Below are 22,382 nucleotides of genomic sequence, written 5' to 3' on the forward strand. Positions count from 1 at the left end.
TTGTAGCTAGGCGTAGATATGTTGTAAAATGTTTTTTTCTTTTATTAATTTTAAGTAGAGTTCCAAGTCAATTTTATTCACTTTTTATCCCTATTAAATGTTAATTTAACTAATATAACATTCTTTTTCATTTTTTGATTTGTAAATTTCTACATAGCCAATCCTATATATTTAAGTAGCACTCAAACTTTTCAAACTATTTCATGGAGATGCTATTTCAGATTTGGTATGTTTTACTTCAAATATTTTCTTATTGCCGAATTAAAAGTGTTCTCTCAAATTAGTAAAAGCTTAGAAATAAAATCCAAACCTACTAATTTGAAGTAATTAATGATCATTATTACTAATATAATATATGATTGTACTACTTAAATCGGTATGGGTTATCCTTGTTTATGTGTGTTCTTAATTGAATTTTGTGCGCAGGAATCGTAGCACATGCAACACCATATGATTATAGTTTTACCACCGAGGTAATTAACTTTAAACAATTTTTTTTTACAAGGAACCATAAAAACCAAATTCTTGAATGTTTTATAGTGTTTAGAGAACCCAAAGAAGCCTCAATACGATGGGGGAATAGTCACGAACCCTGAGCTCAAAGATGGGTTAAGAGGATGGGTTTCTTTTGGCAATCCAAAACTAGAAGTACGAAGATCAAAAACTGGAAATGAATTCATTGTTGCTTATCAAAGGAACAGATCAGTCGATAGTGTATCCCAAAAGTTTTTCATGGACAAGGAAAAACTCTACACATTTTCTGGTACACTTGTTGATCAAATCTAGAGAAAATGTTATATAGTTTCTGTCAAGTTTTTGCATTTAATGGAATTCGAAATATACAGCTTGGGTGCAAGTAAGCCATGAAGATGATGCTATTGTGGTTGCTACATTTAAAACACCATCAGGCTTCTATAATGCTGGTTCTACCATAGCTAAGTCTGGGTGTTGGTCGATGCTTAAAGGTGGCCTCACTGTTAACGAATCTGGCTCAGCCCAACTATATTTTCAGGTAAAATAATCCTTTGATCACTACTAGAATCAGTGAACTAGAATTAAACTCACAATTTCTATATCTTGCGAATGCCTTTTTTCCCTACGTTTGTTGTTTTCACAGAGTGAAAATGCATTCATTGATATATGGGTGGATAGCGTATCTTTACAACCCTTTACAAAAGCGGAATGGAGATCTCACCAGGATGAGAGCATTGAGAAGGTGAAAACTGAGTGAATCATCTTTCTTAATCACTATATTATATATATGTGTTCGATTTAATGTATGTAAGCGTTTCCAATGGTAGGTGAGAAAGAGTAAGGTGAAAATTCAGGTAGTTGATAGCGAAGGAAAACCACTAGCGAATCGAACACTAACCATTGCGCAAAAGTTTGCAAGGTTCCCATTCGGATGCGCCATCAACAGCAACATTCTAAACAACCAAGATTATAAAAACTGGTTCACTTCAAGATTCAAGTACACAACATTCGAAAACGAAATGAAATGGTACTCAAACGAACGTATCCAAAACCAAGAGGATTACTCCAAATCCGATGCATTACTTTATTTCGCAAAATCAAATGGGATTTCAGTGAGAGGTCATAACGTGTTCTGGAACAACCCGAATGATCAACCATATTGGGTTCCAAATCTTGCACCATGGCAACTAGCGGCAGCAGCCACCAAGAGGATAAAATCGATCATGCGAAGGTACTCGGGTCAAGTGATTGCATGGGACGTTGTTAATGAAAACATGCATTTCAATTTTTTTGAAAGTAAGTTAGGAGTGACTGCTTCTTCAAAGTTCTACACAACAGCTAGAGCTCTTGATAGATCCGCAGCTTTGTTCTTGAACGAATATAATACGATTGAACAACCTGGTGAGGGTTCAGCATCACCAGATGCTTACCTAAGGAAAATTAGACAGATTCGAGCTGGAGGTTATAAAGGGCCGTTATCCATCGGGTTAGAAGGTCATTTCACCCAAGTGAACATACCATACATGAGATCCGCCATTGATAAAATGGCAAGCGCAAGACTTCCTATTTGGATCACTGAACTAGATACCCAACCCGGTTATGATCAGGTATTTATAAGTGTTTAACTTTAAACCTACTCTTTCTGGACTTCAAACACTAATTTTTCTTAAAAATCATGTAAATTACAGGCAGCGTTTTTGGAACAAGTTCTGAGAGAAGCTCATGCACATCCAGCAGTGAATGGGATAGTTATGTGGTCTGCATGGAGTCCGAATGGATGTTTTAGAATGTGTTTAACGGATAATAATTTCAGGAACTTGCCCACAGGTGATGTGGTGGACAAGATTATTGGGGAATTCTTTGGTGCGGTTGTCATGGCCACCACGGATGGTGAAGGTGTCATTGAGACTTCGCTGATTCATGGTGATTATGAAGTTCGATTTGCGGATGCGTACCTATCTGAAAAAGATACCCAATCCTCACGTATGTCTTGGGGGTTTAAGGTTGAAGCGATGGGATCTTCCCAGGATGTCTTGAATATCAACATTATGGGTTAACAAAAAAGTTTAATTAACGTATTTTCTTGGTATTAAAGGAGTATAATAAGATCATCTTTGTATAGCAATTGGTGTTGGAAGCATGTTTCGAAAACCATACCTGATCAGTGAAATGGGTTTCAGTTTCCGATTTTTGTCTAGCTACTCCAAGTATACGAAATATACTACTCTTATTAATTAATCGAGTATGATAAATTTGTGTTTTATTTCCAAAGAGCTCAATTTAACTTGAAACTGAAAAAATGTTTCTATTCAACCCTTAATATCACTTGTCACTACTAGAAAAACATTGATTTATCTACGAAAATCTTCTAAGGAAAATTTTCGTAGATAATTACTGATGGATATAACTAGGGATGAGCATATAGACCGAGGAACCGGCCGAAACCGGTACCGGAACTAAAACCCGATGGAACCGGTCAGGCCGGGATCGGGACGATATTCTTATGGATTTTTAGAACCGGTAAAAACGGAACCGTTTGTTGCTATTTATCGATGACCGGTTCCAACATTGAAGACACGTCAATAACCGGTAGGAACCGGGAACCGGTAAAACTAGTTATCTGGTTTTAGTAATATGTAATTGTATTTGTGAACTAGTTATAGGAAGTTAGCAGGAGTTCCTTTTATAGCTGATGATGGAGAGTGGTGCGGAGTTTTCCTTAGGAAGACCTAGGATGAGATCTAGTGTTGGGAGCCTTATCTAAGAAGGATAATTATTTGGTTATAGAGTGACTTGCTGGAGTCAAAGCAATCCTTAAGGAAAGTACAGATAGATGTGGAAGCTTGTATGGGCCAGTACTACTAAAAACAGAGGATATATACTCGATGCAAGGAGGGCAACAATGAAACCAGGGAACTTGTAGCGTTTGTGTTTCCCACGATATATATATATATATATATATATATATATATATATATATATATATATATATATATATATATATATATATATATTTGGATGTGTATTCTAATGGTTTATATGGTCTATTTTTAGTATGGTGACATTGAGAGGTAGATATGTTGGTAGTTCTGGTGCTGATGAGGGTAGTTCTGGTGCTGATGAGGGTTCAGGCTCAAATTCTGGAGCTGGGCAGCTTGATTCATGTCGTCTGAGATTACCCACAGTATCCTTGAGCAAACTCATGTGATCTTTCTCACGGTTAAGGAGGGTATATAATAATTTATCCCTGTGACATCCCCAATTTCACGGCCAGAAAAGACCGATTTGTTTATGCTTTGTTTTTTAAAATCAGAGTAATCTTTTACAGAAAACAGTTGCGGAATTTGTTCCCAAAACAAAATATGATAAGAATTTATCAAAACATTTCTGTAAAGAAATGTATTTTCATTATATAACAAAATCTCAGGATGTCATGTTCAATACAAACCAAAAGCATAAACAGAACAAAATAGACCTTACAACAGTTATTCATAACTAGTGGCCTATAATCTAAAATCTCCCGTTATGTCAGCCAACTTATGCTCTCGTGCCATAACCTGTAATACAAAGAAAACTGAGTGGGTCAGGCTTGGAAGTCTGATGAGCATATAGGGTTTTCATCCCACAATGTTATACTACCTCCGTCCCAAATTGATAGTCCACTTTTGAGTTTTGAAGTCTTTTTTCTTCAACTTTGACCTTAAATATTTTTGTTTTTGATACATAATATTTGCTGCAAAATATATGAATGCATTTTATTTTAAATGTTTTCTCATTGTTATAAGTTTTATCAAGTAATATATAACACAAATAAAAATATTTAAGGTTAAAGTTAAAGAAAAAAGACTTAAAAAGTCAAAAGTGGACTATCACTTTGGGACGGAGGGAGTATCATATATATATATATATATATATATATATATATATATATATATATATATATATATATATATATATATATATATATATATATTACAACTCACAAACTTATATAATTTCACCATATAAAAGCAACTCTTATGTAACACCCAAAGTTTGGAAGGCCAAGAAAGGAAAGAAAACCCTAATTTTAAGGGCGACTCAGCGAGTCCAAGGAGGAACTCGGCGAGTCCGAGCAGGATCCAGGTCGAGGAGTAAGTGACCGACTCAGCGAGTCGGCCAAGGAGACTCGGCGAGTCTGGTCTGTGCGAGGAAAACCCTAAATTCGGGACTTGGAGCCTATTTAAACGTCTCATTCTCTCCCCTAGGGTTCCTTTACTGCCTCTTTCACCCAGAACATCGAACTCTAAGCTCCATTATTGCCCATTCAAGCTTCCAAGCCATTTTTGAGTGATTTGAAGGAAGAAGAAGAACGGGGAATCATTGAAGCTTCAAGGATTGGCCTTGGATCTGAAGATTGGGGAAACTTTCTGAGTTATTGAAGGTATTAAGTCGTTTCCCTCCTTTAGATCTATTTTGGTTGTGAGTTTTGGGGGCTTTTTAGCCATGATTAGCTACCCCTTTTGAGTTAGAAGTCAGATCTGAAGTTGCTACTTCGGATCTAAGCATATTATGGTCTTGAGAAGCATAAAGTATCTGCCCTTGAGTTGATTATGGAGCCTCTTTGCCTTAAACCCTAGTTTATGGTGTATTTTGCCTAGATCTCCTTCTCTACACGTAAAGTTTGCAACTTTACGTGAGGAATAGGCTTGGGAAGGGTAGATCTACAGTTTGGAGTCCATGCATAACTCAAAAGTCCTCTGCATGTATGGAGATCTGAATGGACTCGGCGAGTCCTTTGAGTGGACTCGGCGAGTTGCATGAAGATTTGGAGGAACTCAACAAGTGGGATGAATAGCTCGTCGAGTCAGATGAAGTTGGGCAGGAACTCGGCGAGTTGGAAGAACAACTCGGTGAGGCTGTTGAAGATTGTCTTGGACTCGGCGAGTCTGTTCTTGGACTCGGCGAGTCAGGTCGCGAAACCCCAAACCCTTCAAGTTGAGACTCGAATCAGTGAGTCGAATGGAGACTCAATGAGTTGGACAGGTCAGGACTCGGAAATCGGTAGACTCGGCGAGTCATGGACTGACTCGGCAAGTCGAGTCGCGAATGGAAGGACTCTGAACATATGAACTCGGCGAGTAGGGTTGACCTGGAAGGTTGACTTTGACCAGGACTTTGACTATGACCGGAGTTGACTTGGTTGTCTTTCGGGGGTCAGTCGGACTCAGTGTTGCATTAATATTGGTAGCTCGGGGAGCGAGTGGGGCAGGAGTTCAGAGAGTGTCGGGCAGTGGCTAGTGGGATCGTCAGCAAGTTCAGCTAGTGCAGGTGAGTTTCCCTTTGTGTGAATGGGTCTAAGGCCACAATGTCGGCCCATGTAATTATGAGTAAAAGACCCGGGGGTTAGCCCTAGGCACAGTATGCTAGTATGATATTCAGGACGAGGTCCAGTGGTAGCGGGCGGGTGCCCAAGGAATGGTTTATGTGGTAGTTTATACTTGTTGTCTGTGTGATGCTTGTATGTGCCTGGTAGGGAGGTGAGTGTGGGCGAGGTCCCGTAACTCACCAATAGCAGAGTGTGGATGGAGTTCCACATCTCATTAGCAGCAGATCAGGGGCGAGGCCCGAGTTAGGAAAAGAGTGAGTGTGGGCTGGGCCCGTATCTCACAATCAGTAGGAGCATAGACGGGGTTCCATGACTTATCAGTAGCAGGGCAGGGGCGAGGCCCAGGATAGGCGAGGCCTTAGTACATCATCAGTTGTATGTGTTTAGCTTATGTGTTGTGATATGTTTATGTGTTATTATTTGTTAGTGGGCGAGGCCCTGTGACAGGCGAGGCCTAATTGAAACAGATCTGTATCCGAGCGGGGCTCGAAGCCAGGCGGGGCCTGGAGCGGCGGGGCCGTTGTAGCGGGCGAGGCCCGAGGTAGGGGCGAGGCCCACGTTAGCGGGCGTGGCCCAGTATGTGCAGTATGTGGTTGTGCATGGTATGTGGTAGGGTGGGGAACTCACTAACCTTCGTGCTTACGGTTTTCAGTTTTGGTTTCAGGTGCTTCCGGTAGCGGAGGGAGGAGCTCGGGGTGATCGCATGGCACACACCATAGATTAGACAGCCTGGGAATGTTTACTCTGATAACGAACATGTATTTTGGGAATTGAAACTCTGTTTACGTTTTGGAATGATGAATTCGCTTAAAGTAATGTTTTATTAAAAGAAATTTTTTGTCTCGAATTTTGGGATGTTACATCATTTCCCACCCCATCGATCCTCACAACGACACGATCTAAACTCTCGTGTCTAAAACCTTCCTCTTTACCTGATCCCTACTCACGGATCTAAAACTAATCTCTTCACCTGATCCATACTCTCGAATTTAAAACTAATCTCTTCACCTGATCCATACTCCCGGATCTAAAACTAATCTCCTGATCTGATCCATACTCCCGGATCAATAATTGTGCCCAATCCATACTCCAGGACTAGGGACAATTAACTTAGTCTTAATCCATACTCCCGGACTAATAACAAGTTTATCTCTTTACCTGATCCATACTCCCGGATCTAAAACTAACCTCATGATCTCATTATCCAACTCATCATTTATCACCCACCAACTATCACATCTACCCATGTTCTACCCAACATATTTGTAGATATAAAATAGATATACAGTTTAACTCATTTAAAACTATATAAAACATCCATTCCGCATTCATCTTAAATAAACAACAATATATAAACACATAGCATGTATTTCATAGCAAATACTTCATATTTATGTGTTAGAAGAGAGTGACTACACACTCACCCAAAACATATACTTAATACATTCAAACAATACTTGTATTAAAATCGTGTTTTTGAAATGGACTATACACTCACCTGATAAGACGATGATCTGACAGCACCTCGTCTCTTAAAATAATATTATTCGCTGAAACCGGGATGTTTTCTCCAAAACCAGGCTTCACGTGGGCAGAGTTTCGGCTCGAAAACTATATTTCCTCGGATCTTCGGGGATTTGGGACTTGCTTCGGGTGTCGGGATTGATATCGGGGCTTCGGGGGGAAAATTGCCAAATAGAAGAAAGAAAAGGGTGGAAGAATAGAAAATTAGCAAACAATCCGGCTGGGGGTCGCATCGTATTTATAGGGGTTGAACCACGGGTTACGTTGGGCGTAATCAATGGTTACGCGGGGCGTAACACCTCTTTCATGTGTACGCTGGGCGTACTTCTGGTACGTTGGGCATACCGGGTGGATAGGATCGGCGCGTCACGAATTCGGGTATTATTCGAATTTATATTTTATTTATAAATTTTAATTATTTAAAAACTTCAGAAATTCATATCTTCCTCATATGAGCTCCGTTTTCAACGTTCATTATATCCACGCGTATGTGAGACTATGCTCTACAGCTTTTGTTTAGACTCCGTCGTCTAATTTTGACTTTATTTTTATTATATTATTTTTAGTAGGCCGGAACAGGAAAACTCTGTTATAAATTCATAACTTCTTCATCTGACGTCTGTTTCCTTCTGTCTTTTTACCGTTGCACTACTATTAATGAGATCTTCGATTCCCGTTAAGATTGTTTCGGCTAAAAATCACTCGATCTAAAATTCAAGTTTCGGGCTGCATATTGCTAAGTTGAAACTTAGAAAAATCATAACTTCCTCATACGAAGTCAGATTTGGACGTTCTTTTTATGCACTCTCTCGGTTTAACGAACTCTACAACATTCGTATAGATCGCTAAGTCTAAAAAGTATTTTATCATAAATTCACTTTTTACGTCACATAGCGTCGTGTTGGTTCTATCGCTAAACTTTAACATGTCATAACTTCTTCGTTATAACTTGGATTTCGGCATTCTTTATATATCCGAAATCCTTGTCACGACCACTACAACTTAGTTAAGATTATTCATTCTAAATAATCTTCTACCAAAAACTCATTTTTGACACTTATCGTCTCTAAATTGACTAGCCCTGATCTACGGGCGTTACAACCCCTAACGTAGCTTTATTCAAGCCCAAGGCCCAATCCAAAGGCCCAAAAGTCAACTATGAGTCAAAGCCCAACATATGGCCCAATTTTCCAAATTGGGCCCAACCCTCCACATGGTCTCACTCAAGGGCCAACCATTTATTCGAGTCCAACATTTGACATTCTAACGGCCCAATATCATATAATCATTAAGGCCCAAATTGGGCCCAAACCCCTTACATGGGCCTTACCCTAAGGCCATTAAATTATTTTAGCCCATTTGGTTGCTCTTGGATGGCCCATTATTATCCCAATTATCAAAGCCCAATAAAAAGGCCCAAGTGAAATTAGGGTTTCACATAAAATGTTGATTGGGGTTAAGTTTCCTACTTAACCCATTAATGACTTAATCCATTAAGTCCAATATTGCTTAGATTAATTTGCAGTGATTATTAATTAATATTTAAATTCATTAAATAATTCTGATGCGGTCCCGATAAGTCGCAAACCCAAAAATCCAATATTAGGGTTTTCTAAACCCTAACTAGGGTTTCCAATCTCATCTTAGCCCAATAGGCCCAAAACCAAGTCCTTAAGCCCGTTAGGGTTTTCCTTAGGTCAATTAGGGTCTATTAGACCCATTAGGGTTTTCACTAGGCCCATCAGTCTCATGTTTGGGCTTTTAGTTCCAATTGGGCTTCATTGGGCCCATTAAGGTTTCAAGCACCCCAAGCGATTCAAACTCAACAAGGCAAGCACACCGCCACCTGACACGACGGCCGGTGGCGGCAAGAGGTGGTGGTTTCAGATTTCTATTATTATTTTGGCACCATTACAATGTACAACTCGATAATACACACACACTAATAATAACACACATGCACACACATAGCCACATTGTGGTGGCCGGCGGTGACGCATGGTGGCAGCCACCACCCTATGGTGGTGGTGATGCCATTTCTGAGAGCTACAGTTATACACACACACACCAACTAAAACGCACATCTTTGCTTCTTCACTCGAAAAGGAAAGCCAACCACCCACCTGGTGGCGTATGGTAGCAGTGGTAACACGAGGAGACGGCAGAAACAACTCTTGCACTAACAGCCACCACCTCACGGTGGTGGCGGCGGTTCTGTTGATTCCCAGCCAAGAAACACGCCCATAACACCAAAAGTTGCACATCCATCTCCGAATACGCACCACCCCCGGCTGGATATCGACGGTCACTTGCCTTCGACGGAAAGAGGCAACAGCGGAGCAGCAGTGCTACAGCGGCGGCGAACCGAACAGTAGCAGCGACGATCCACAGCAGCCTCCTGATGGCCGTGCTTACTTCCGACGTAGAGGTTGGATCTGGCAACTTGGCTTCAGTGGTGGCGATGAGGAAGGCAGACGCGGCGACTGGAGATCTCTCGATGATGGTGGTTAAGTGGTCGGAGGAGCAATGGTGGTCGGAGGAGCAAGGGTGGTCGGTGGTGGAAGGCATAAGGGGGAAAGGGGGTGACGGTTGCACATGCTCCTTAGGGTTAGGGTTTGCTTAAACCTTTATACCTGACTCCACTCAAGAGTTTGCCATAATGGCAATAATAGTCCCTCCATGCCCCTTTTTATTCAAATGTAATCCAATATTTACTCTTTCAACCCTGGCTTTGGAATTCTTCTTCAAATTTAATCCGATAATTACCATTTAAACCCTCAGCATCATAATCCTTTACACCTTAGGTACAGAATTTACTATACAGCCCCCAATATCTTTATTATGACATAATCAGCCCTTCCACCTCATTTCCTTTTAAATTAAATCCAAATAATTACCAGGGATCCCCTTGTCTTCATAAATAATTATAATTGAGTCCAGAACATACACTTTTAAATCCTCACTTCTAAACTATGTCAATTAGCTCTTCGAGACCATCCTTTTATATATAATTATTTATTTTAGGGCTAATATTCGCTCATTAATTTATTTATTTATCTAATAAATAAACGGGGTGTTACAGAGACGGTGGCTGAGATCACCGCTGTGTTCAGGGCGCTTCTGGTTCCACATTATGTGGTGGACGAGGAGACGAAGAAGGCCCGGTATCATGAGATGTTAAGGAGTGACATTCGGCAGTTTGTGAGTCGATCTAGTTGTAAGACGCTGGAGGATATGATTGCTCGATCTAGGGAGAGGTAGATTAACTTGGAGATGGAGAAGAAGAGGAAGCCTGATTATGTGTCAAGTGTTGAGGGTTCGGGCAAGAGGCCCAGGATATCTGATTCTAGATCGAGAGACCATCAGGGTCGTAGCCGTTGTGGCAATATGCACGAGGGGTCATGCAGGGTGAGTGGTTCTAGATGCTTCAAGTGCGGCCAGATTGGTCATATTAGCAGGGATTATACTGCTATCACCACCACCACCCCGGTATCTGATCTGATTTGCTTTCATTGCAATCAGAGGGGCCACAAGAAGACCCATTGTCCGAGTTTAGCTGCATTAGGACCAATATTAGCACCTACTCCTGCAACTCTTCTGGTTACTGACGGACACCAAGGTTGGGCAGACGCACATATGGCGAAGATCCGGGCTTTCCAACTGACGGCAAAGGAGGCGTATGCAGTTCCCGATGCGGTTATGTGTATGTATCTTCTCTTTGTCTCTTTATTTATATTGAATTTACAGCTTATGTTTATATGTTTTATTTTAGGATCGTTCCTGGTGAACTGTATTCCTGCTTTGGTATTGTTTGATTTGGGGGCTACCCGATTGTTTGTATCGCTTGCGTTGAGCAAGAGATTCGTTGGAGCTCTGGGGGAGCTGGATTGCCCTCTTGATGTTGAGATTGTTGACGATAGGATTTTTTAGGTTGTGAGGGTTCATCCGAGGTGTACTCTTCAGTTGTTCAGTAAGCAGTATTTGGTGGATTTCGTTCCCATTCCATTACATGGGAACAAGATCATTGTAGGCGTGGATTGGCTGATCCCTAATGAGGTAGTGATCGACTGTAAGCAACATTTAGTTCGGGTTCGAACCCCAAGTGGGGGAGAGTTGGTGATTTATTAGGAGAGACCGCAGCATTGGCTGGTTTTGTGTTTTGCAGCGAGGGCCTGGCGCTATCTTCAGCAGGGTTGCTCCGGTTATGTTGCCTATGTTATGGATACTCGGGATAAGGGTAAGGCGACCGTGGACAATGTGTCGATTGAGCAGGATTACCGAGAATGGGGTGCCTCCAGAGAGACAGGTTGAGTTCAGGATTGATTTGGTTCCAGGTGCGGCTCCAGTAGCCAAAGCACCATATTGGTTGGCTCCTCCTAAGATGCTGGAGTTGTCTACACAACTACAGAAGCTGTTAGACAAGGGATTTATTATGCCGAGCAGTTTGCCTTGGGGAGACCCGATTTTGTTTGTAAGAAGAAGGACGGGTTTCACCATATGTGTATCGACTGTCATGAGCTTAATAAGGTAACGGTGACGAACCGCTATCCACTCCCGAGGACTTAAGATCCCTTTGACTAGCTTCAGGGTGCACTTGGTTCTCCAAGATTGATTTGTCATCGGGTTATCATCAGATGCGGGTCAAGGATAAGGATATGCATAAGACAACTTTTTAGACTCAATATGATTATTATGAGTTCGTGGTGGTGCCTTTTTGGCTCACCAATTCTCCAGCCGTGTTCATAGATCTCATGAACCACGTGTGCAGACCGATGTTGGATCGGTCTGTGATAGTATTTATTGATGATATCTTGGTTTATTCCAAGATTCAGGAGTAGCACGATGAGCACCTAAGGGAGGTGCTGGAGACAATAAGGAGGGAGAGACTTTTCGCAAAGTTCTCCAAGTACGAGTTCTGGTTGCGTGAGGTGCAGTTTCTGGGGCACATTGTCAACCAGAAAGGTATTATGGTCGATCCGGCCAAGATCGAGGTCATGATGCAGTAGGAGGTTCTGAGGTCTCCATCTGAGATTTGGAGCTTTCTTGGTTTGGCTGGTTACTATCAGAGATTCATCTAGGATTTCTCCAAGATAGTTGTTTATTTGACCCGACTGACCAAGAAATCGGTCATATTTCGATGTGGGCCTAAGCAGCAGGCGGCTTTTGAGACTCTGAGACAGCGATTGTGTGAGGCACCGCTTCTGACCCTGCCACAGGGTGTTGATGATTTTGTGGTTTATTATGATGCTTCGATCTCCGATTTAGGGGTAGTATTATGATATCTTCTTTTACCTAATCGACATATTTTCAATATACGTTTCGCCTAAAATAAATGAAATTAGGGACTTCGAATGCGCAAGAGAAAAGTTAAGGCCCCTCAAAGACGAAAATTTCACAATACTTCGTTATTTTGTGAAAATGTTTTTTTTTTAATATCTTAATATGTAAAATCAGTAATAATAGTATAAAAAGTAACTAATAAGTGGTAATAAAACAAAAAACGTCTTATGACTAGGGATAGAGTTATACATGTTATATTGTTGACCCATTTGCCTAAGTTATCCAATAAAAAACCATTTTACAATTAGTAGTATATCTTCATTTTTGTGAGAAGTCAAAAATAAAACCAATTCTAAATAAACATAAAACCAAATAACAAGTTCTCACACACACACCAAAAAAAAAATCATAACCTATTATGAATCAGGTTCCATTCAGATTAAAGATAAAATCTATTAACATTCTCATATTTCATAATTTCGAATAAAGACAGATTCTATTTTTAGAACAATAAAATTTCATTACCCAAATTGATCCAAATTACAAATTTACAATTTATTAATGAACATATTGGAGATTGAAGACACTTAGATAGATTACATAAGCAAAATGAAAAACAAAAACTTGATGTAAAACAAAATCACACATTCAGATTAATCTAGATAATAAGATAATATAGAAACTATTATTAAACTTGACAGATCTATTCAAAATTGTGATGTAAAACAAACAAAACTCATAAAATCAAATTCCTCATATCGGAATCCCTTTTGTTAGCTCCCTACCTTTTTCGATTTTCAATTTCTAAGTTCCAATGTACGTGATGCATTCCTTCTTCATTTCTTGATCATCGTGTAGACGATCCAATTCTCTTAAGCCACCAATACAAGCGTTAATAGAATAATACTTCACCTACACTATCATTCGGGTTTGTTGATTTTGATGGCTATTTTATTTAGTTAGTTAAAAATGGTCTGATAGTTACAGAATTTGCATGGTTAACTGATTTTTTTGGTATTTAAGAAGTGTAACAAGTTTATCATCGTATAGCAACCTGTGTCAGAAGCATGTTACAAGATACCTCACCGAAATGGATTTCCATTTTCAATTGTAAATATGTACAAAATATGCTGAATGAGGTGAAATGATGATTGATAATTTTTGCTTTATACTATTCCATGAATAAATAAGAAAAAAAGAGCTCAGTAAGGCCTAGAATGTCTTCAGCTTGATATCGGACACACTGGTGGACCCCTCCACCAAGAAGGCATGAATCATCATAGCTCCAGTAATGCACGAACCGGGAATTGAACCCCGGTTTATACCATGGCAGGAAACTCTATTCTACCACTACACCATTAGTGCTTTTGTGTTCATTACATTTTAAAAAAAGACTAGTTTTTCCAATTGCTCTTTGAAATGCAAGAAAAAACAAAAAAATCCACTTTGACGTTTTCTTTCTTTTAAAAGGAACCAAACCCTATATAAACTACATTAACGGTCTGTTTTTAATTTTTCCTCAAGGTTGCATAGATAAATAAATGATACATTATGTCTAAAGAAATATCAAGTGTTTGTATAGATACCTCATGCTTGCTTGTTTGAATTATGTAACCATAAATACATGTACTTTTGTCAAAAGTGGCTTGGTAACGACTTTGCTAAACATGTATTATACATAATGAAATAAATTTTAAAGGTTGCGCCTCACTGTCGAAGTATATCATAAGGCATATATAGGAGGAGAGAAAACCTAATGCATATTCCAACAGTCAATGGGATTTCAGGAAGTTGGCCACAAGATAATTTATTAAGGGCTATCTTTCGTATAAAATGAGTATAATAAGTTCATGTTTGCACGGAAAATTGTGACAACCAAAAAAAAAAGAGCTCAGAAAGGCCTTTTGTCATCACTTAAAGTTCAGAATACATTGATGGACCCCACCAACAGAAAGGCGTGAAAACATCATTGCTCAATAAACATGCACCAGCCGGGAATCGAACCCGGGTCTGTACCGTGGCAGGGTACTATTCTACCACTAGACCACTGGTGCTCTTGTTTTAATTTTTCCGCAATAACCATTAAAAAACAATACTTTTTTTCTTTTCAAAATGGAAGCAAAAGCAGCATGATTACACAATCATGGTTCAATTCTTTATAATTCATGAATCAAGCAACAGTAACATGGTAGAAATGAAAACATCAACAAATTAAGGATACATTATGAGATTTGCACTTGAAAGTTTATTGCTATTTTCCACTGTTTGCCCTTATAAATCATCAATCTACTTTTCTCTTTTCAATTCAAGAAAAGCAATAAATTAAATGTTTTTTGTAACACAAAACATGAATTCATTTCAAGGCTCCATTTTGCAATTCAACCAAGCATCAAATTAATACCATCAACTATTTGAATGGAGTGATGACATATACCAGTAAGAAACTATTATGTCTCGAGTACACGAAATGTCATCAACTTTTTAATTATATATTGCAGAAAATTAAATGGAACACTTTTTACAATTAATCTCTGTGTATCAAATTCCTGACTAGGTTTTTTCACCTTACCCAATGGCCACAAATTAAAGTCAGCAGCATTATATTTTTCATTAACTCAATTACCAACCTTCACGTGTTGAGAATTTAACAAGTTAAAGTTAAATGCAAGTTAATGAAGTTTGTTATTTCTTTTTAATTTGCCTTAAGCATTCAAAGGTTTAGTGAAGGATAAGGTTGGAGGGAGTGGTGCCACCGAAACCGCACTCCCTCCCTCGCCACGTAAGCGTCACGTCACATTTTACCACTTAAGTGTGGTTTCTTGCCACACCAAGGGTGTGGTGCCACACTTTTCATTTCTTTTATTTTTTTGTTTTTTTTAAAGTATTTTAATTTAATAAAACTTCTTTATTTTTTAACTAATTTAATTTAATATACCTTCTATTTTAATAAAAAAAAATATAATTCTTCATTACTTGAAAATAAAAAAAAACAGTACATTGCATTACTAAAAAAAAAAACCACACACATGACATTTAAATAACCCTATAAACTTAAAAAACATAAATAAAATAACTAAAGGAAACTACATAAAGTCGTTCTCCGAGAACTCGTCTTCGGGGTCATCCGGTGGATCCAAATTAAGGTTAATGTTTTGAACCCCGTAAATGTGTTCCACCAAGTCATTGCGAAGATTATGAAATGTTTCAGTGCAACGTATCTCTGCTCTTCTGTTTATATACTCTTCGCCACCAATTTCTATTGGCTGTGTCTCTGGTATTATTTCTTCCTCGTCAAACGCACATATCGCTCTTCCTTCGTCTTCAATAATCATGTTATGCAATATAATACACGTATACATGATTTCTTGAAGTTTTTCCTCGCCCAAATAAGCTGCTGGTTTTTTCAGTATGAACCACCGTTTCTTCAGAGCTCCAAAAGCACACTCAACATCCTTCCTAGCTCTTTCTTGAGCTCTCTTGAATTTCTTTCGTCTAAAACCATGTGGAGCTGAAAACGACTTAACAAACACAGCATACTCAGGATAGATTCCATCGACCAGATAATAACCATACTTATATGGCGTTCCATGCACTTGAAAAGAAGAATCTGGTGCGGATCCATCGTATATGTTGTTAAATATTGGTGAACGGTTAAGAACGTTGATGTCGTTAATCGAACCAGGAGAACCAAAAAAAGCATGCCAAATCCACATATCTTGTGATGCAACTGCTTCAAGTACCACCGTTGGGTGACCATGATCACCTCGTGTAAATTGCCCATGATATGCTGTAGGGCAATTTTCCCATGTCCAATGGAGACAATCTAAGCTTCCTAGCATTCCAGGAAACCCATGCACACTAGCATGATGAGCTTGCAATTGCAAGATGTCATTACGTGTAGGCTTACGTAAATATTTTGGACCATAAAACTGAATGACAGTTTTGCAGAAAAAATGGAGACTGTCTCGTGTTGTCCTAGCAGACATCCTAAAACTTTCGTCTAACGCATCAGGCGGAATGTCATATGCTAACTGACGAAGTGCGGTCGTGCATTTTTGTAACGGAGTGAAACCGGGTGTACTTCTAGCATCGTAGCGTTGTTGGAAAAAAATTGCACTCCCTCGTTACATCTTCAACTATACGTTCGAATAAACCTTTGAGCATTCTGAAGCGCCTACGAAAATAATACCCTTGGTAAGTGACGTTCTCTGCAAAATAGTCTTGCACCAAACGTTGGTTGGCTTCTTCACGATTTCTGTAAATGTATCTTCGTGTTCTCTGTTGAAAACTTGCAGTTGCGTTGTTACATACAACGTTGTATGTTTGTTCCGCCATTTGAACACACGCAATAGCGGTATCAGAAGATGAAGAAGATGACATTTTTTGGAGAGTTGTGATTTAAAAAAAAAATAAAAATAAAAAAAAAAAATTGAGAGAGAGAAGATTGTGTTGTGAAAAAAATTAAGTTTGATATATGTATATATATAGGAAGAAAAAAAAAAAAAAAAAAAAAAAAAAGGACGAAATTGCGTTCAACGGTCAAAAATTTGACCCACCAATCAAATTTCGCGGTCTTCAAAGACCGCACTGCGGTCTCAATGGCAAGAAACCGCACCCTGGGGGCGGTGTTCCCTGCTGAGGTGGCACCAAGATGCGGTCCCAAACCGCACCATACCCTCTAGTCTAAGGGATGGCCCACACATGCGTGTAGCCTTGTCGAGAATGTGAGGTTTGCGAAAAGAGAATATATATACATCTAATTAATAAGTTAATTGTGTTTTATATTGTAACTAAAAACTAGGACTTCGTTAATGAATTTTGTTATTTCCTTTTAATTTTTCCCCCACATATACACACATGATTTTGATATTAATATCAAATGTTTCACAACACTTGATGATCTTTGGCTGCAGAAGGTTTAAGATGTAAATAAATTCAAACAGTAGTTAATTTTATTTAGAGATTTCTTCATAGTTACAAAATTCTACTGATAATTTTTTTACATATTTTTTATAGGTGAATGAAACACATGAAGGACCCAGAAATGGAAGAACAAAAAAAGAGCTCAGTAAGGCCTATTAAAGTCGTCTTTTAGCATCAGATAATAGTGATGAACCCCTCCATCAAGAAGGCATGACACATCATCGCTCAATAAAGATGCACCAGCCGGGAATCGAACCCGGGTCTGTACCGTGGCAGGGTACTATTCTACCACTAGACCACTGGTGCCTTTGTCCCAAATCTATCATCTGATATACAAGTAGTTTAAAGTTTGAAAAGGATTTACAACTATTTTTCATTTCAAAATGCAAGTATAAACAACACAAATCCACGTGAATTTAATCCGCCTATATTAACATGGTGAACATACACACATCAACAAGTTATACATTATGGTATTTGCACACATCAAGGTATTGCTATTTCCCAAAATCTACCCTTATGAATTTTCAGTCTACTTTTTTCTTTTTAAATACAAGCAAAATCAATAAAGTCACTTTCTTGTTTTCTTTCTTCTTAATGCAAAACATGAGTTTATGTTTTCATTTTAATCTTCCTTGACATCGCACCTTATCTAATTCTTTCAATACAAATTTGAAATATAGATAATCAACACATATTTCGTTCATAGAATAATACTACAACTTGACTTATCTCAAAAAACATCTAGCAAAATTGTTTAATATTTGTATAAAACTGATATACTTTTTTTACGGCAGCTTATTTACCAAAAAGTAAAAAAAAACAAATCCATTCATTATATATAATCACGATACGTGCATAATGTAAGCTATGCAATGTTAGTTGCTCTTGATCAAAGAATAGATATAAAATTTCAAAACGCATAATGCTTAGTATATAAAAGCATAATACATGGGACTTTTTGAAGTTGTTAGAGTTTCTTCCACGTAAACTTCTTTTACCCTTTTAGTTTTTTTCGAGTGTATGTTTATCTTTGTATTGTGTTTTGGTATTTGGTAGAGGCTTTGAGGATATATTACAAACGAAAGATCGAAACATGGTGTTATTCAATTTTGAAGGAGTAGACCTAAAATTCCTCCAAGAGTTTCACCTAACAGGAATGGAACCTAGGGCCAGGATACTATTCTATCAACAGACCACTTAGGCTGGAGGGAGTGATGCCACACTCCCTCATTTTACCACACCCCCTTACCACACTCAAAGAGTGGTATACCATAGAGAGAGAGAAAAGAGAAAGAAGAGAGAGATAGAGAGAAGGAGGAAGAGAGAGAGAGAGAGAGAGAGAGAGAGAGAGAGAGAGAGAGAAATGAGCGCTCCCAAGAATGGCCACACTCCCAAACCGCACTCCCCAAACCGCATAGAGGGGGCAGTGTTTCCTATGCCACATAGGCGTCATGTCATCCTTACCGCACTCCACTCCCTCTAGTCTTATGCTTTTGTGTTTGACATCGTCAAGAATGAAACCTATCACCAAAAATAACCATATTTGTAGAAAATTACCATTATCTGAAACGACCTTACCCAAATTGGTATCCCCATAAATCTTACACACACCTAGAAGTAGGGGTGAGCAAAAACCGAACCGAAAACCGAAACCGCGCCAAAAACCGCATTTACCACTACCGCAAAACCGTAAAATACCAAAACCGCAAAAATCACAACCGCAAAGTATGGTACGGTACGGTTTTAGCTTGAAAAACCGTGCAAATTTACCGAAACCGCACCGCAAAATTTATTATATAATTAAATTATATATATATATATATATATATATATATATATATATATATATATATATTTGATAATTTAATAAAATTAAAGTATAAGATAAATATACATATCTGTTTATTTTTATCTATTTACAGTTGAAGAAATAGAATTAGAGGGAAAACTGAAAATAAATGGGGGGAACAAAAATACCACGTCCTTATCTTTTCACTTTTTCAACCCCTCAAAACTCTAACCCTAAAATCACGTATGCTAATTTTCTCTTCCAGCCGACATCCAAAATTGATCAAAATTTCTTGTGTTCTCTTCTCTCAAATCTCAATCGTTGTCATCAAAGTCGAGTCGCTGACCCCTCGCAACTTCGTTCGCACCAGCAATAGCAATTAGCAAGCAGTGAGCTAGCGACCTATATAAGTGAACCCAACGACTTGCTCACTAGCGACCAGCACTTCGGTCTTCGACGCATCTAATCGACACTCTGAATTTAGGTAAGATTAATTTTTTTGGCTGACTCGATTTACAACTATTCTGAATATGTTCGCATGATCACAGTTAGTTGAATTTGAGATGCTTTGAGTTTTGATTTCTATTGAATTTGATTCAATTTGAGCTGATTTGAGTTTTGATCTAGTCGAATTTGAGCTGGTGTCTCTTGAAATTAGTTCAACTTCAACTTTTTTGGCTATGGTGTCCAACTTTGATAACCTCTCATCTATTTTCTTTACTGCTATAGGCATAGCTTCGATATTGTCCCAGTTTTAGGCATCAGATGACACATTTGTATATTTTCTTTCATTTTGGAAGGATTGGGCATCCATTTCTTGATTAAAAGTCATGAATAGCTCATCTTCTGCAGCAGATTTGTACATCAAAGTCTTCAAATTTCATAGTTGTCTGTGTGTAATTGTGTATGTTTTTAACAATATGGCTCTAATTACAGTGTATGTTTGTTGTTTTAGAATGGCTACAAATGAAGGTGTAATAGATGTAGATGATCAAAATGATGAATTTGAAGTCCCTGAAGAAGAAAACAAGCCAAAGTTGAAGTCGGTTGTATGGCAACATTTTCCATATAAGAAAGGTGCTAAAAAGTCAAAATGCAAATATTGTAAAAAGGTTTTAGCTTGTGGAACTAGAGATAATGGTACCTCCGGGTTACTGAGGAATTCTTGTGTAAGATCACCCCTTTATAATAAGGAAAAAAAAGGTTCAAAAAATCAGTCAACCTTAAACTTCAAGCCCAAAGAGACGGAGGGGGTGGGTCTTTGGCTAAGCATTTCTTTAGCCAAGAGAAGGGCAGACTAGGCATTGCTAAAATGTGCATTAAGGACAATCAACCCTTTAGTATTGTTGATGATGAAGGCTTTAAGGAGTACTCATGGGAATTGAATCCTGAGTTTATTATGCCATCTAGATGGACTGTTGCTAGAGATTGTATATCTCTTTTTGAACAAGAGGTAGAAAAGGTCAAAAAAATGTTAAAAGGTCAAACAATATCTCTAACTACCGACACATGGTCATCCGTTCAAAACATTAATTATATGTGTCTTACGGCACATTGGATCGACGACACATTTGATTTACAAAAAAAAAAAAAAAAATCCTAAATATTTGTCCTATAGAGAATCATAAGGGTGAGACCATTGGGAGTTTGGTTTATGAGTGTATAAAAAAATGGGGGATTGAGATCGTGTTTACTGTCACAGTGGATAACGCGTCTTCCAATGATGGGGCTATAAGATATTTGAAGAGGATGTTAGCGGGGTCGAATGATATACTAGATTGTAAATACTTGCACCTACGTTGTTGTGCACATATTATCAATCTTGTTGTTAGAGATGGACTGGAAGAGCAATTCGATTTTGTTACTAGAATTCGAAATGCTGTGACGTACGTGCGATCATCACCGGCTCGATATAAAAGTTTTGAAGATTGTGCTGCTCGTGTTGAAGTAAAATCCAAACTAAAACCCTCTCTTGATGTTGATACAAGATAGAACTCCACATATCTAATGTTGGAAACAGCTGTAGTGTATGAAAATGCGTTTGACAGGTATAAGTTTTTTTTTTTCTGTTTTTCTAGTTTTTTGTTTGTTGTTTATGTTTTTTTTGCTGTTTTTGTTTGCTATTGTTGTTTGCTGTTTTTTGTTTGTGTTTGTTGTTGTTGATTGCTGTTTTTTTTTATGTTTTTTGTTTGCTGTTTTTGTTTGTTGTTTGCTGTTTTTTTTTTCTATTTTTTGCAGTTTCTGTTTGTTGTTGCTAATTGCATTTTTTGTTTGTTTGTTTGTTTTTTTTTTTTTTTTGCTGTTTTCTGTTTTTTAAGGGTTAAAGTGTTCTTTTTATGTAGGATTTCTTTCCTTATTAGTTATTAGTTAAATATCATTGTGTTCATGTGTTATTTTCTTAACAGGCTTTACATAATAGATCCGTCTTATGGGGCTTATTTTCGCACCGAAGGGGTGGAAGATGTGGAAGGGAGCATAAGAAAAAGGAAAAGAAAGCCTAGAGTAGTTGCTGCTCCGAGTGGTGCTGATTGGCAAGCAGCTAGGTATGTTATTATATATGATTTATTTTGTTAGTGTTTTATATTTATCATTTGAATACTTACACTTTGATATTTGATTGTTAAATTAGGAATATGCTCGAGTACTTGAAAATATTTTCCGATGTTACAACTAAGATATCCGCTTCAAAGTATGTAACATCAAATATATTTTTTTCTGAACTTGTGAAAATGGAGGCCACCATCACTCGGATGACCTTGAGTCAAGATGAACAAAAGAAAAACATGGCACTATCGATGAAAACAAAGTATGATAAATATTGGGACAACATAGATAATATGAATTATCTCTTGTATGTTGCGGTTGTTTTGGATCCACGCAACAAGCTCGCATACATTAGTTATTGTATTGATTTGATCCATGGTACGGGTTCGGAGAAAAGTAAAGAGATAGTGGGAAAGGTGACTAAGACTCTTGATGAGTTGTTTAATCATTACAAGGGCAAAGCGGAAAATAAGAATG

The 22,382-nt window shown here is 38.2% G+C and overlaps 2 protein-coding genes and 4 non-coding genes across 6 annotated transcripts; 1 reads left to right on the forward strand and 5 right to left on the reverse strand.

Moving 5' to 3' along the window:
* Positions 1 to 378: 378 nt before the first annotated feature.
* On the forward strand, positions 379 to 2,531 carry LOC111910930 (endo-1,4-beta-xylanase 5). The gene is made up of 7 exons (XM_052767882.1): positions 379 to 382; positions 427 to 473; positions 541 to 763; positions 846 to 1,012; positions 1,118 to 1,216; positions 1,302 to 2,081; positions 2,163 to 2,531. Exons 1-7 carry the CDS (start codon positions 379 to 381, stop codon positions 2,529 to 2,531), a joined length of 1,689 nt encoding a protein of 562 aa, XP_052623842.1.
* Positions 2,532 to 14,533: 12,002 nt separating this feature from the next.
* Positions 14,534 to 14,621, reverse strand: LOC111910941 (small nucleolar RNA snoR114). Its single transcript, XR_002856686.1, has one exon. It is a non-coding gene; the product is annotated as a small nucleolar RNA snoR114 (small nucleolar RNA).
* Positions 14,622 to 14,629: 8 nt separating this feature from the next.
* Positions 14,630 to 14,700, reverse strand: TRNAG-GCC (transfer RNA glycine (anticodon GCC)). Its single transcript has one exon. It is a non-coding gene; the product is annotated as a tRNA-Gly (tRNA).
* A 1,029-nt stretch (positions 14,701 to 15,729) lies between these two features.
* On the reverse strand, positions 15,730 to 16,632 carry LOC111910929 (protein ALP1-like). Its single transcript, XM_023906727.2, has one exon. The coding sequence runs from the start codon at positions 16,630 to 16,632 to the stop codon at positions 15,730 to 15,732; it is 903 nt and encodes a 300-aa protein (XP_023762495.2).
* A 1,075-nt stretch (positions 16,633 to 17,707) lies between these two features.
* Positions 17,708 to 17,796, reverse strand: LOC111910938 (small nucleolar RNA snoR114). The gene has a single exon (XR_002856684.1). It is a non-coding gene; the product is annotated as a small nucleolar RNA snoR114 (small nucleolar RNA).
* An 8-nt stretch (positions 17,797 to 17,804) lies between these two features.
* TRNAG-GCC (transfer RNA glycine (anticodon GCC)) lies at positions 17,805 to 17,875 on the reverse strand. The gene has a single exon. It is a non-coding gene; the product is annotated as a tRNA-Gly (tRNA).
* Positions 17,876 to 22,382: the final 4,507 nt, after the last annotated feature.

Source organism: Lactuca sativa, chromosome 9 (genome assembly GCF_002870075.4).
Source record: "Lactuca sativa cultivar Salinas chromosome 9, Lsat_Salinas_v11, whole genome shotgun sequence".
Taxonomy (NCBI): domain Eukaryota; kingdom Viridiplantae; phylum Streptophyta; class Magnoliopsida; order Asterales; family Asteraceae; genus Lactuca; species Lactuca sativa.

Coding starts and splice junctions, on each gene's coding strand:
- LOC111910930 (XM_052767882.1), top strand. Junction 474..540: donor ATTATAGTTTTACCACCGAG/GTAATTAACTTT, acceptor AATGTTTTATAG/TGTTTAGAGAACCCAAAGAA. Junction 1,013..1,117: donor CAGCCCAACTATATTTTCAG/GTAAAATAATCC, acceptor TTGTTTTCACAG/AGTGAAAATGCATTCATTGA.
- LOC111910929 (XM_023906727.2), bottom strand. CDS start 16,632: ATGTCTGCTAGGACAACACGAGACAGTCTCCATTTTTTCTGCAAAACT.